The sequence below is a fragment of the Girardinichthys multiradiatus genome, chromosome 3 (assembly GCF_021462225.1).
Source record: "Girardinichthys multiradiatus isolate DD_20200921_A chromosome 3, DD_fGirMul_XY1, whole genome shotgun sequence".
In the NCBI taxonomy this organism is placed as follows: domain Eukaryota; kingdom Metazoa; phylum Chordata; class Actinopteri; order Cyprinodontiformes; family Goodeidae; genus Girardinichthys; species Girardinichthys multiradiatus.
Window position 1 is genome coordinate 45,537,259 of NC_061796.1, and position 13,918 is coordinate 45,551,176.

The following is a 13,918-nucleotide window of genomic DNA, read 5'->3' on the forward strand; positions in this document are numbered from 1 at the left end:
CTCTTTATATTTAAGACATGGAAAGCCCAAGTTGCACATTGGAACCGTTTGCCGCAAGAAGATAGTGAGTTTGCATCATGGCTGGGTGCCACTCTGTGTGGCGGTTGTATAGTCTCCCCAGGTATTCATGGGTTCTCTCCAGGTACTCCAGCTTCATCCTACAGACCAAAAATATGCATGTTGCACAAGCCGTTTGCATGGTTGTGTGTCTCTGTGTTGGCCTGGATGGACTGACTAGCTGTGGGGTGTACCCCGTCTCTCACCTGTTAAGTGCTGGAGATTGGAACCAGCCCATCCTGCAGCCCTGCGAGGATAAACCAGGCACAGAACATGGGATGGAAAACCAAAGTAAGTGGCAGTACGTTGGTTGCCAATAATATGTTCAGGAGAAAGACATTTTTGATTTCTAAAAAAAATAGGTGATCTTTATTTTCCACACATTGATGACTCAGCCCGGAGGGCGTTTCACATGGTTGGTGTTCAGGAATCTAATAAGTGATATGAACTTGGATAAGACTTCATTCAGGTCCAGATCCATTAGGGAACCTCTGTTCTAAGAGGTCATCTGATCTGACCAAACAAACATCATGTTTTACTGATGAAGAATTTGTGGTTAAGGCTCTGTCAGTGTTCATTCACACTTCTGGTCAAGATTACAACTGCCTGCTGGACCGCTGTTGTAACTGTGCCAGGGTACGGTTCTCTGGGTCGTTTCAGGGTCCAGGATGGGTTCAAACCGGTGTGATCTGCTCCAGAAAACGGACTCTGGCACAGTACAAAGCGTTCCAAAGCGGTTTGGTGTGAAAGCTCTGTATAGGCCTAATAGGAATAGATTGGTTGTGTTTGGTGTCAGATGTGTCGTTCCTCGTTGTCTGCTAAGCTGGAGGTGCGTTCCAAGCATTCACTGTAAATGCATTAGACACACAAACGTGTCTTAAAAAAGATTGAATGCTAAAATGAAACCATTAAAGGAACTCTGTGCACATCTGAGACATTTTTCCATGAATCTGGATTCCTGTTTGTTGTTTTAGTTCACAGCTCTCTCCTGCTGGTTCCTTGGGTTAAAGACAAGAGGTTTGCATATTGAGAGAAAGGCTACATGTAATCACTGTTGCTGCTCGAGAGCCTAATTACAGTCCAAAAAGGGCTCTGGGAATCTTAATCATGTCTCTCAGCAAGGTGGGATTAATATGTAGCCTTAGATCCATCATCTGGACAGCTGTGTGCTTTCTATTTCTGTTAACTGCAGGAGCTATTACAGAATTTCAATGAACGGCTTTGAAAGGTTTGGGGTGTGTTTCAGGTGTGTCAAATCATGCACTCCTGTCAGGATAAACATTAGTAGAAATACCTGGATGCGTTTGGAGTTTCCTGTTTTTTGGCCGGGTCTTTGTGCCGCCTGGTTTTTTTGTCTATGCTAATATTTTCTGTAGCCACAGGGGGAACTGGGAACAGATGCCTCCCTTTGCTCTCCCTGCAGGCGAGGCTTGCATGTGAAGTGGTGGGGGTGACTCGCTGTGCACAACATCTGGCTGTCGTCATGGAGACGGGGGCTGCATGGGTCAGGACTTCGGAGTTTTTATTACATCAGAATGAGATGTTCAGAAGTCATCACAGTGAGGGACTGTGGCTCAGCCAGAGATTGGTAATGCAGTGTAGCAGGCGGTGGACTGTAGATTATATGCAGAGGCCACCCACACACTCTTTTGATTCACTTTCATGAGCCTGTGGTGAAGCAGAATCTAAATCTGGGCTCCTCATGGACCAAATGGGTTTACCGTTTGGATGTTCTGTTGAATCTTCGCTCTTTTATCACAATTTAACCACATGTTTATTGGCTCAAATAACATAGGCCTCCCAATTAATTATTTAATCATTATGAAAAATTGTCTATTAAACATGTGTTCTTTAACATACCTTACACTCAAACAGCGAGTTCTAACGAGACAAAGAGAAGCAGCATTTTTCTCAAGGCTGATGCTGAAATGTTTGGTATATTTATTTGAAACAGCTGCGGGGACTATCAGGAGAACTTTTAAGGTTTGATTTGTTTTTACAAGTCTGAGTAAGTTTACGGGTATAAAAGGAAAGTGTGTGAAAAAATTTTTTTATTCCATTTTCTGAAACGAGTTTGGATCTTAGAAATGAATGAAACAACCTGAGCAAGCAGAGCTCTGGTGATATTCTCCCTTAATATCTCATTGTGATTCCCCCTTTTCTTCCATCGACTACTTCAAGCCTTGAGGATCATGACCTTTGAGTCACTGGTGGTAGAGGTACACACCATATCAGCCATATGTTGCCAATCCATGTCATGCAACCTGTAACAATTGCAGAACAAAGCCCAGGTCATCAGCCCTCCACCACCATGCTTTACAGCTGACTTTACTGTTTTTTTGTGTTTTTTCTAAAACACCTCTAAGACATTTCCACCTTGGTCTCATCTGTCTAAAGGACATTGTTCCAGAAGTCTTGGCTGTTATTCAGAACCAGCTTTGCAAACCCGATTTGAGCTTCCATATCTGTTTTGGCGAAAACAGGCTATTTCTTTCAACATTTCCAAAGCAACCATACCTGTTCAGTCTTTTTCAAAAGGTTCTGTCATGAACTCTTAAGACCCAGAAGTGCCTGGTACAACTTCACTGACCTCCAAGGTGCACGGAGAGGGACAAAGATCCGGTTGAGGTGAAGACTCCAGCAACACTTGAAGTAGTAGAAAACAACTTTATGAGCAGAGTATTCACTTTCATCAACTCATTTAACACACTAACTGAGGCCCGTAGAGCCTGAGATGAAACTCTTGGGGTTTTTTGTCATATCTTTGAGCATTGCTTGTTTCTCCTTTAGGATGAATTTGCTGGGATGTCCAGAAGATTGGAAATCGAACGTTTTTCAACTGTCAAAAACCATTTTCTTTGTGGGTCATTGCTGATGTCTTTCTAATTTGGCATTGTGTTAACAGAGGTCTGAATGCTTTAAACCAAACTGCCGAAACTGTATGAACTGTAGGATCTCACATTATACTTCTAATTAATTATTCTGATCAGCAGGACCTGCTGGCTGCTACTTTTTCATGTATGTATTGCTTTAGACAACTCTAGAACTTGCATTAGTGTTTCCATCATATTTCTTAGTTTACTGTAACTCCCTCAGTCCTCAGAAAAAGGAGTACTTATTCAAGATGCTGAAATGGCATTGTCACTGATTCCTTTATTGTCAGCAGATATGATGCCTACTGCCACAACTACTTAGAGTGGGTATCAAACATGTCTGTTTTTCTCACTAAATATGTTTCTGATATTTCAGACATGAAATTCACACCAGATGTTGGCAACAGCCCTGGTGAGCCATTCTTCATAATAAATTAATGGAAATTAGTCCGAATATGAAGTTCTGGCTAAAACATTGAAATGACACATAGAATAAGTATTAACCATACTTACGGACTTGTATTAAAAACGTTCTAGAAAATACTGTTGTGGTAATAACCTACTATGTCTCTTGTATGGAGAAACTATTCACATGTATCGATGCGGTGTGATGATAACCCTTTTCTTCACACGAACTGTCTTCAAATCTTGAAGGCTCTGGATATCCTTTGTGTGCATTCTGATCTTCGGTGAAATGATTGGGCCATTCTAGCAATTTTAATTTCTTTCTCTGAAACCAATTAAGGATTTTCTTGGCTGTTTTTTGGTCTGTGGTCTTGCCTGGAAATTCATTTTATCTTTAGATTCCTATCAAGAATGCCCAAGTGTATTTATCCATTCATCAATCCTTCAATTATATAAATTCTGCCAGTTCCATAAGCTGTATTCTAGCCCACACTCTGAGGCCCCCACCTGCAAACGTCATTGGTGGTTTGGTGTTTTTTGGTGATGTTTAGAACCATTCTTCCTCCAAACATGGTGTGTGTGCAGTGACGTTCAAAGCTTTGGCCTCATTTGGCCAGATAATATTATCTCTGCTTCACATGCTAGTCCAAATCTTCTGCAGTAAACTTCAAACCAGCTTCAAAATACTTTTTCTTCAGTGGTAGAGGCTTGTGCTGTGAGATGGGCACCTTGCTGTAACTGGTTTGTAGTGAAATTATGTTTTTTCCAAACCCAGGTTAAGGCTCCAATGACGATCACTGGGACCTTCAGAAATTTAGAAATGCAGCTGTAACTATTGCTGTTAGTATGTTTTGCAACAGTAGGACTTTAATTTAAAGGTCTCTTTGCTATTACCATTTGTACCTCTCTAATACTTTGGTAATGAGAGACCATATTAAACCAGCACATTTTGTTTTGCAGATAGGAGCAGGAAAGCTTTCTAAATACTAACAGGTTTAAGCTGGTTTCTTGGCTTTTCATGTCTATTTGCACATTCCTGTACCATTCCACTCCATTACATATAAGTAATCTATGGAATGGATTGGGTTATTTGTAATGTGTGGATTACTTGATCTGTTGCTGACGTTTCATGTCTACGGGAATATTAGAAATATAGTTAGTAAAACAATTTGTCTTCAATACTTATTTTATCTGCTGAATTTTACTTGACCTTCAACCGTTATCAGCATTTGACATTATTTTTCTGTTCCTCTGAAGAAAAATAGACTGATAACAGACATGCTAGTTTGAAAACATCACAACAGACTTTATAATTATCGTTGTGCTGCTTTTCTGAGTTTCTTCATCATATGAAGAGTGCTTAGAAAAATAAATCACCTTCTGTAGAATTTGAAATAACTTCAGCCTCCTCCTATATGGCTCAATTTACAAAGACATTTTTACAAAATGTCAGCATTTGAAATAGGAAATGTCCAGGAGCTGTAAATACATACAGATGGCCAAGCCTTCTTTTTGACTATATAGCGGGCATGTTTGGCCTCGTTTTGGCTGCACTTTTATCTCGAGTTCACTCTGTTGGCACCACCCATCCAACTTTGAAGAAGCCAGCTTGAAAGACAAACTGCACAAAGCTCAGCAGAACTAGAAATGCCAGACGATGGATCATCAGAGAGCTGTTCAGAGTGGCTAAAGATTAAAGCCTGATAAAACCGTGCCAGTCCAGCACACACCCGCTCCCATATCAGCCAAATACCACGACTACTGCCAGTCCCACAGCTGGCTAAAGTTTCTTCAGCTTAAACCGAGCACAACAAAACGCAGTTCTCAACCTCTGGCCAGATCTATGGTCCTCTCAGAAGGTCTGTTGATCTGATATTTGTTGATTGATTAACCAGCACCGCTGTATACTAATGGAAAATTTCAGTACTTCTGAGAATGGCCATTTGTCTTTTTGAAAGTGTGGATGGGGTTTATTAGTCTAGCTTCAGGTAAGGGAGACATCGGAATAATAGTGAATCACAGCACTGGAGTTTTGTTTTAGCCATTGCTGTGTTGAGAGATGAGTTACAGAGATCATGCCTTCTTTTAATTCATTGCACTGCTTTGCAAACCTATCTGCAGGGATTTAGATATATTGGTTTAGTGACATCCAGTCGTCTTGGCTGAAAATACTATTTGGCTTCAGATGAAAGAGAGCATTTCTGCATAGTACCATTTCAAATACATAGAAATATTCAGCTTTATTATCTGAATTTTCTCACAAAAAAAGAAAATCTAGATCAGGATTAGGAAAAAGACAAGAAATAGCAAAATCTTGAGGTAGAAGACATCTTGGCCTAAAGAATTCCTATCTGATAAAAACAAAGCATTATTTTAATTTTCATATGCTAAGGCTTTGCAGTACAGATAAGCTGCAGGTACATTTTCTTTGGAAGATCTAATTTGACTGTGAGTTGCAGCTTCTGTTCGAGGCAGCTTTGTTCTTGTGCTTTGCCCTTGGGCTTCTCTGTGTAGTGCATGAATAAATTAATGTCATGTCTTCTGTTACTGTTATAGTAAATGTGGTATAATATCACAGATGTGTTGTGAATATAAATCTGAATATATTACTTAATATTTAATATTAATACCTTAATGTTTTATCAAATAATATTTGGGTCTGTTAAGGGTCGTCCTGTGAATACCAGCCCAGTAAGGCGATGGTATTAGGACAAAATCAAAAGGGTGATCCAAGCTCTGACATTATTGAACAGCATAAACTCTGCACACACATGGAATGAATTCACACAATTTCAAGAATTTATTAACAAAAATAAGTCAACTCAAAGTCAAACATATTTCAATCAACAAACTCTTTACTATGCTAAAAACAATCCAACTAAACTACCAAGCAGAATTAAAGAATAAGGAAGACTAATGGACTATGTACAATATAAACAAGTTGATTAAAGATGATTGATAATCATGACCAAAAAGAGTGATGCAACATTACCATGCAATGTTTATGTTTGAGAACCAAGGATTATCTTGAAGAATCTGGAAATGAAGTTAAGTTAGTCTTGGAACCAACTTAGACAACCCTTCACAATGCAAGATCAGATAAATATTATTTTATTAAAATGTTTTAAAGATCTTCTGAATAAAACCAACCTTCTAGATGACTAATTCTCAATGGTGTTTAATTAGCTGCCTTTATTTATTAAAATAATATTTAAGGAAATGGTAAAATATTTAAGGAAATATTTTGGAAAAGAACCAAATCTTTCTGGAGAAATGGGTCTTAATGGTGTTATTTAGTTATCAGGTTTAATGAAATAATGTTTAGGGAACTATTATTTACTGGATTGAAACTAACAACCTTTCTGGGTAAATATTATTTAGCAGCTAGCACGTGTTCTTAGCTGTTAGCAGTTGAAGCTAACAAAGGAGGCTGATAGCTTAGCACCAGAATCAAAAACACACCTTTTAAAAATACCATCAATAAATGGGTTAAAAATGCATAAGCGCGGACGGCGCGTTATGATCAATCTTCTGTGTTTAAAATCACCCTTCAAGTAAAGTTCTTCTTAACTTTAAAAACACACAAACACAGAACACAAAATTGAGCACCTGCTGAGCAGATAGCCTACTAGCACCAAGATAGCTGAGTTTCACACAAACAAAACCAAACTTCATAAAATGAAAATGTTTAGATCATTTCATCCTAAATCACTTCTCTCTGCCCAAACCCCTAACCTCGTTTGAACCGTGCTGAGTAAAAGTTGTCCGGGCGACGACGAAGTTTGAAGAAATTCTGTGAACAAAAGGTTAGCTACAGCTAACCTCCGTAGCTCTGGCTGGGCGGTTCGCTCTGTCTGCTGACCACACTGCACGTTAACTGCCGTAACCACGGTGATGCCTTGTCCTTCCTTGGGAAACTGCTTCACTTGGCGTCGTAGAGACAGTGTCTCTGCTGGGAACTCTCTGGAACACAGTTTGCTTCTGCAGGCCTCAGAGAGAAAGTCAAGCAACGCTTGTACCTTAATTATCCTGTTTATGAATGAATCTACCAGGTACACGAACAGTAATTCATTCATACTTAACTTGGTGCATATGATCGATGATTGTATGACACTCTTGGATCCAGTTCGAAGAGTTTATGTCTGTTTGCCAGCAATGAGACATTAGTGAGGTTTGCAGACATTTTATGGTCTCACCACACCACTTCAATGAGGTAAAGGTTTGACTGGGCCACTGCACCACCTTGATTCCTTAATTTATTCATGTATTTTCTTGTAGATTTGATGCTGCATTTGGAATCATTGTCCTGTTGATTCACATTTAACACAGAGGAGTCCATGTTTAAATTAAAAAGCTTTTTCACAAGTTAGTCCTGGCAAATTACTGCAGAGACGAGCAAGTCTTTAAGCTTTATCTGCCTTCCGTAAGTCTACTACTTGAGTCACCCACGTCCCGTGATGTGTGCAAGCTTAATTGAAGCTGGAGTAGAGTTAGCAGTAAGGGTGTATTCACACCAGGAAAGTCCTTTGGTCCGCTTGTTTGGTCCGGACCAAAAGCGAACTTTATTTTTTTCATTTGGTGCGGTTTGTTTTCACATTTTACTTTTTGCAAGTGAACTATTACTTGTAAACAAAGCCACGCGGGTGACGATCATTGTTCCCATTGGACAGAAATGACGGGAGCGGGACAGAACACAGACCCAGACATTTAGGTAAACATCTGTAGACGTGCTGCGTGCAGCACCTCTGTTCTGCATGTTTGTGCCGTTATTACAGCTGCAATATTATTGTGAGGGTGAAGAGCAGCTCATTCAACACAGACTTTGAGACGTTCTATTTATAATGTTGGAACCCTGTCGGAGAATGCGTGCTGAACGCCGACGTTCTCTACGTGCCTTGTCCCACAACAATCCAGTAGCGTTGCTAAGCAACACACAGCTTATCAGGTAAGGTAATGATTACCTTACAACACACACCTTTGCTACCGGCTACGGTGGCTTTTTATGCCCAAAGAAACGTACGCTTTTTGTAGTTGGTTCGGATCGGGGCCGGTTTGTATTCAGACCATAAGCGAATCGCACCAGAGTCCGTTTGGAAGCAGACCGAGACCACCTCAAAAAGTTGGTCTCGGTCCGGTTGTTTGGTCCGGATCAGGGTTCGCTTGAGTGTATTCACACCTGCACAAAAGGTCCGGACCAAGGAGGGAAACGAACCCTGGTCCGTTTAAAGCGGACCAAAAGTGGCAAGTGTGAATACACCCTTAATATAGATAGTATAATGGGGCCACTGGTACTAAATCTCCTCGACTTCACAACTGCTCACCATCCCATCTGTGTGACTCTCTTCCTCTGCAGTTCAGATGGGTCGTAGGTTAACTTCACCCGTATATTCCACCTCGTGTCGCACCAAGATGATTAGAAGACTTCTCAGGCCTATCTTCACCTTTGCACGTCTAAGGCTTGCGTCCTATGCAAAAAATGTTTAAAAGAAATAGAAAAGACTGTTCCCTTGCATCTAAACGGTTTGTAAATGTGGTTGTAAAGTTAAGGGTGACAAAACTTCTACAGGAAGATATGGTTAAAAAGTTGTTAGACCATTGAAAGTCAGGCACACATTTCACTCTAGAACAGGCTGGTATACAGAAGAGTTTCAACATTATCAGGCTAACTTTGGACAAGAAATATGAGCTAAACAGGGCCAGTTTTTAACATATGATCCTAAATAAATGATTGGCTGTTTCTGCTTGGCTGTCTTGCTCTTTTTAGAGACCAGACGGTTTCTCCTTTAATTCTTCCAAACATGCGATACTTGTTTAGTCTTCTAACTGTGCTTTCACTTTACATGCCAACTTTGTTGTAGTTCTGCAAGTCTTTATCAAACCCAGTGGACCATGGATGGGGAAAAAAACTGTCTTTGTGTTTTTCTGAGAAGGTTTTTGTTAAGGGAAAGAAGTGTGTGTGCCTTCCACAGCCAGGAACAAGCAGTGTCTGCAGTAGCATGAGGAATGGAAACTGCAGCCAGGTTAGAATAAATGGAGGGAACCGAGCAGTGCAGAAGTGGGGCAATAAGGTAGCATGTGGGGGGAGGAGGAGGCAGTGAGAGCCATATAATGGCAGTTTAGAAGCCAAAGAGTCATTGTGAAAGTATTGTTGGGAAAAACAACCACGGGAATATGAATCTTAGGGGTAATATGGCTCAGAGGCTTCGGGCAGCATTTGTTTGACCACTGTATCATTAATTTTATGCCAAGACATAACCTCATGGCCATTTCTCTTATCTCTGGTGCCATGTAGAAAACCTCTTGATAATGGCGTCAGGTTTTGAACACTGTTTACTGCAGTGTTGGCTGTTCTCTCTTGTGTTGCAGCTTTCAGAGGGCTGATTCAGTTGACCCGACTCGAAACAACAAAAGGCTTTCCATCCACTTAAAAGGACCCGAGGAATTCAGCTGTGGGTTTTCTGTGGGTGTGGATGTAGAGACAGAAAGGAAGAGTTGGCGTGTTAAAGCCTTACTAGGGGAAAAAGGAACAATGAAGTTGAATTTTATTGTGCTGCCTTGTAATAAAAAGTTATTTTTCTGAGCTGGATTTTCCATCCAGACGGCTTTCTGGCTGTTAACGAGCTCGGTAACGTTGCAGAAACTGTGGGCACATTTGGGCCTAACTGTGCTACAAGGATTATCAGAAAAAAGTGCTCGCTTAATGTTTTTCTGTGCTCAGTGTAAAGAATCATTCATTCTCTAATTTAGTTTGTCAGAAAGTGTTTACTTTATATTTTCAGCACAGGTATATGCAGAGTTTTTATAGGCAACAAGCTGCAGAGTGTCTGTTTTTTGTTAGGGAAACAGAAGCTCTCACCTTCTGAGAAGACAAGCAACTATGACTAAGTGTGATTTTTGCAACCTTCTCATAGAGCAAGGGTCATCTGTGTTAATTGTTCTACATGAAGCTTAAAGTCTCCAGTTTTCACCAGCAGGCTGCTAACAGATTTCACCGCCCTGCAGAACGGTTAGCATAACATTGTCGACTGAGTGAATTCTTTGTTGTTGTTCACACATCCTTGCTGACTCAAACACTAGCTTGTATTTCATGATAAAGCCGGTGCCTTTAATGAAACAGTAATAAATTGTTTTGTCGTGGGCTGAGCTCAGTCAAAACTGCTGAGGCTCTGCAGTTTGTTGTTTTCTTGGATCGAAACTCAGACTCCTCTCTCTCTCTGTTCTATTTAAAAGCTTCAACACCACCTGTATAATCACCCCACCCTATCAAATTGCTCCCCTCTTAGCGTGTTATGGGTGTTCAGGCCAATAAATGTAGATTGCCTTCACTGGTGGTAGGGGGGGTTAGTAGCAAACTTAAGTGAAAGCATATGTGCCAGTGAGCTCTCAGACTGGTTATGAAAAGTCTTTGTGGCTCTGCTTGATTCTGCTTGTTGACTTCCCGAGACTTCGGGACGATGTGAAAAGCCGGGAAAAAACATTACGACTGCATGGAAACTAAGAACCTTGAAGGATTGAGTTTGTGTGTGTGTGGGGTGGTGGCGGGTAATGGGACCAGCGGAACAAGTCCAGCTCAAAGGTCAGGACTCTGTCCCAGTGAGCTGAGTGTGGTATTTGGTTTAAATTTGTGTATCATGCAGAAACAATTGGAGAGGTCTGTGGCTCACAGCTGCAGAAGAGAGTTGTGAGAGAACTGTAGACCTAGCCTGAAAGTTTGAGCAAGCACATCTCACAGGTCCCTCCCCTTTGCTCCCTGCTGTGCTACAGCCCTCCTTTCACAGTGGAGCCTACCGTAAACATGGAGGCTAGCAAGCATGGCAAATAAACTGCTATGACACATTCACTGGTAGGGATGAAACATCAGTGATGTGCTTTACATTGACTATGGCCTGCCTATACTTCGACTACAAACTTGGTCCTCACATTATTAGCACATCACCATTAGCAGAGCTGCAGCACACCGGCAATCTTGTGGGGGAGGGTGTGAGCAGTGCGGACACTAGCTTGATTGACACACGTTCCTCCTGGTTCTGATTGGTTGTTTCTGACCGAGAGCGATGTATTTCTGCAAATGGCATTAGGACCACTGGGAGGAGCCAGAGGTGCTTGATTTCTTTTTTTCTTCTATATTTTACAGTCAGGACATAGTGACACTTTTAACAAATATGTAAAAAAAATAAAAATTTTCTTACAAAAGTTACCTACTGCAGCTTTAAGTTACAATAAAAATGTTCTGCTGGCCTAATCTATGAAATAGAATGGGGTTAGAGGGTGTTTAAGTAAGTAGTTTTAGAACAGGCATCCGTGGGAATAAGGGATGATCTCAAGACTCGAGACTTGACTTGGACAGGGTCTTGGACTTGGGTCTCATGTAATCAGGAGTGAAAAGGAGCTGTTATGTAAGATGCAGACCTCAGTTCCCACAGGTATCTGCTGCAGGCTCATGTTTTACTGTGAAAAGGTGCGCTTGACTTATTATCTACTGATGCTTATAAGCAGTGGCTTGGTAATGGTTTGTGGGAAGCTGTTTGTGTTAGCTGCAGCTTCATAATGGTGAGCACACAGAGGTCTCCACCCAAACTCTGTAGTAAATAACTTCAGGCCGTTTCAGAACAATTTAAATTTGGTTACCTCCACCACGCTAGTCTCTATAAAGGGACTTCCTGCTTATTAAGATAAAAGCACTTCTTGTGTTCAGGTTGTAATCTTTTACACATTTGTATTTCTAATGGTGTACATTTATTATTAGTATTATTAACAATATACCTTTGATATAAATATTTTTTCTCATGTTGAATGGAATGTTAAACTAAAATGTCGTTGCTGATGAGGTAAATGATTTTGAACAATAACAGTGAATTGTTCATTTGTTAAGTTTGTCATAATGGAAAATAGTCAAAGGTATTTGAATTACTGACCTACAGCATAAAGGGAAATATACAGACTAGATGACTTGCATTTAATGAGAACATGTTTATTTAATTTAGCAAAGATCTGAAACATGACTTGGATTTAAAAATAAAACATGGACTCGGAAATTACTTGTGAACAAGTCTGTAACACATGTAAACATGTCTATATTACTGTGTTGAGTGAATGTATGAATTTTATAAGATGGTGCTGAAAATGGTCAAACATGTTACATTATTGGATACAAGGTGATTTTACAGCTGATGTGCACCTTTTTAATGAGCCATTATGAAAACTATACAGATATTATATTCGTGCTATCTTTTCGATTTGTTCTTGTGTTATTTAGGTTATATAATGTAATGTATCTTGTCTAAATTTCTATTATGGCCCTTTGCTTTCGAGGTTAAAAAAACTTCCTTCCTTGTTTTTATTCTTTCATTAATTCAGAATTTTTACTCATAAATTTTTTTAATTGTTAAATATTGTGAGATTCATTTAAACACACGCAGATCGTTGTACCAAGTTGACGTCTCAGTCAAACAGGGAACGGGTTCTGATCCTGTCTTCTGTGTTTTTCATTTAGGAGAGGATGCTGAGCCAGAGTAGCACCAGCGCAAGGAGTCGAGATGTGTTTGGGCTCCGGTGTCTCCCAGGTAGACTTGTTCAGTACTAGAAGATGCAACTGATGATTTATTTGGTTGACTTCTCTTCACCCAACCACCTAGTTTTCTGTAGTTAATCTCAAAATGTCAGATAAATCCAAACTCAGCTAAATTAATGTTAATTCAGGTATTTATTTGTAATGGTCAGATGTAACAGACTAAAGTGGAAAAACACACCGAAGGGCTGGTCTGTAAACAGGAAGATGCTAAATGTGCTAAACATTTTATAAAACAAAGGTACACTCCCTAGTATTGGTCTGACTTGGAGAGATTAGACTAACTAGTTGTCTTTTTAAAACACTTCTGGTCCAATCAGATGATTTCTGCTCAGCGGTAAAGAGCAGCTTCTAGGTCAACCAGGGCTGCTTCAGTGCTCCACAGCTACTAACCTTTAGATGTTCCAGAGGCTAAAAAGCAGGAAGAATAACCCTTTACCTCACAGATGAATTGGAAAACAACTTCACCACTCTGTAACGTCACTATTCGTGGAACAAAGAGATGGTAAAACCCAGCTCTATTGTGTTGCACTCAAACACCGCTGGAAAAAAGTCTAGAAATGTCAGTTTTTCTAAATTATGGAATAAAAAACATTTAAATCTGTTCAAACTTTGAATGTATCTCCTCTGCCGCCCTCTGAGCCCAGGCATTTATTGTTGGATTGTGCATAACTGCAGGAAAATAAATGACATTAGTGTGAGATGTTGCACAAGCCCAACTCTGGTAGCTTTTCTTTGTCTCTTCAAATCAGCAAAGAAATCTCACAGTGCTCAGAGAACTGAAGCATCAAAGTGTTAGTTGATCTAAGATATGATAGTTTCTCTGTTTTGCTAATATTTCTTCCTCTTTTGTTCACTGGAAACTTTTCCAAAAGCTTGTTGTCTACGACAAATATTCCCACTGTTTCTATCCTTAAATTTGAAAGCTTCGCTGTGAATTGACGGTTTTGGCCTCATCTAATTTCGCCTGTGCTGGCTGTCAACCTTTCTTCTCCTTTAAAAACCACTCACTATT

The 13,918-nt window shown here is 40.1% G+C and overlaps 1 protein-coding gene across 1 annotated transcript in view; it reads left to right on the plus strand.

Moving 5' to 3' along the window:
• Window positions 1-13,918, plus strand: part of mtmr11 (myotubularin related protein 11) — a 49,863-nt gene that overhangs the window by 2,026 nt on the left and 33,919 nt on the right. The window contains exon 2 of the mRNA XM_047361198.1: window positions 12,829-12,898. Coding sequence (XP_047217154.1) covers window positions 12,829-12,898 — 70 coding nt within the window. The remainder of the gene's footprint in view (window positions 1-12,828; window positions 12,899-13,918) is intronic.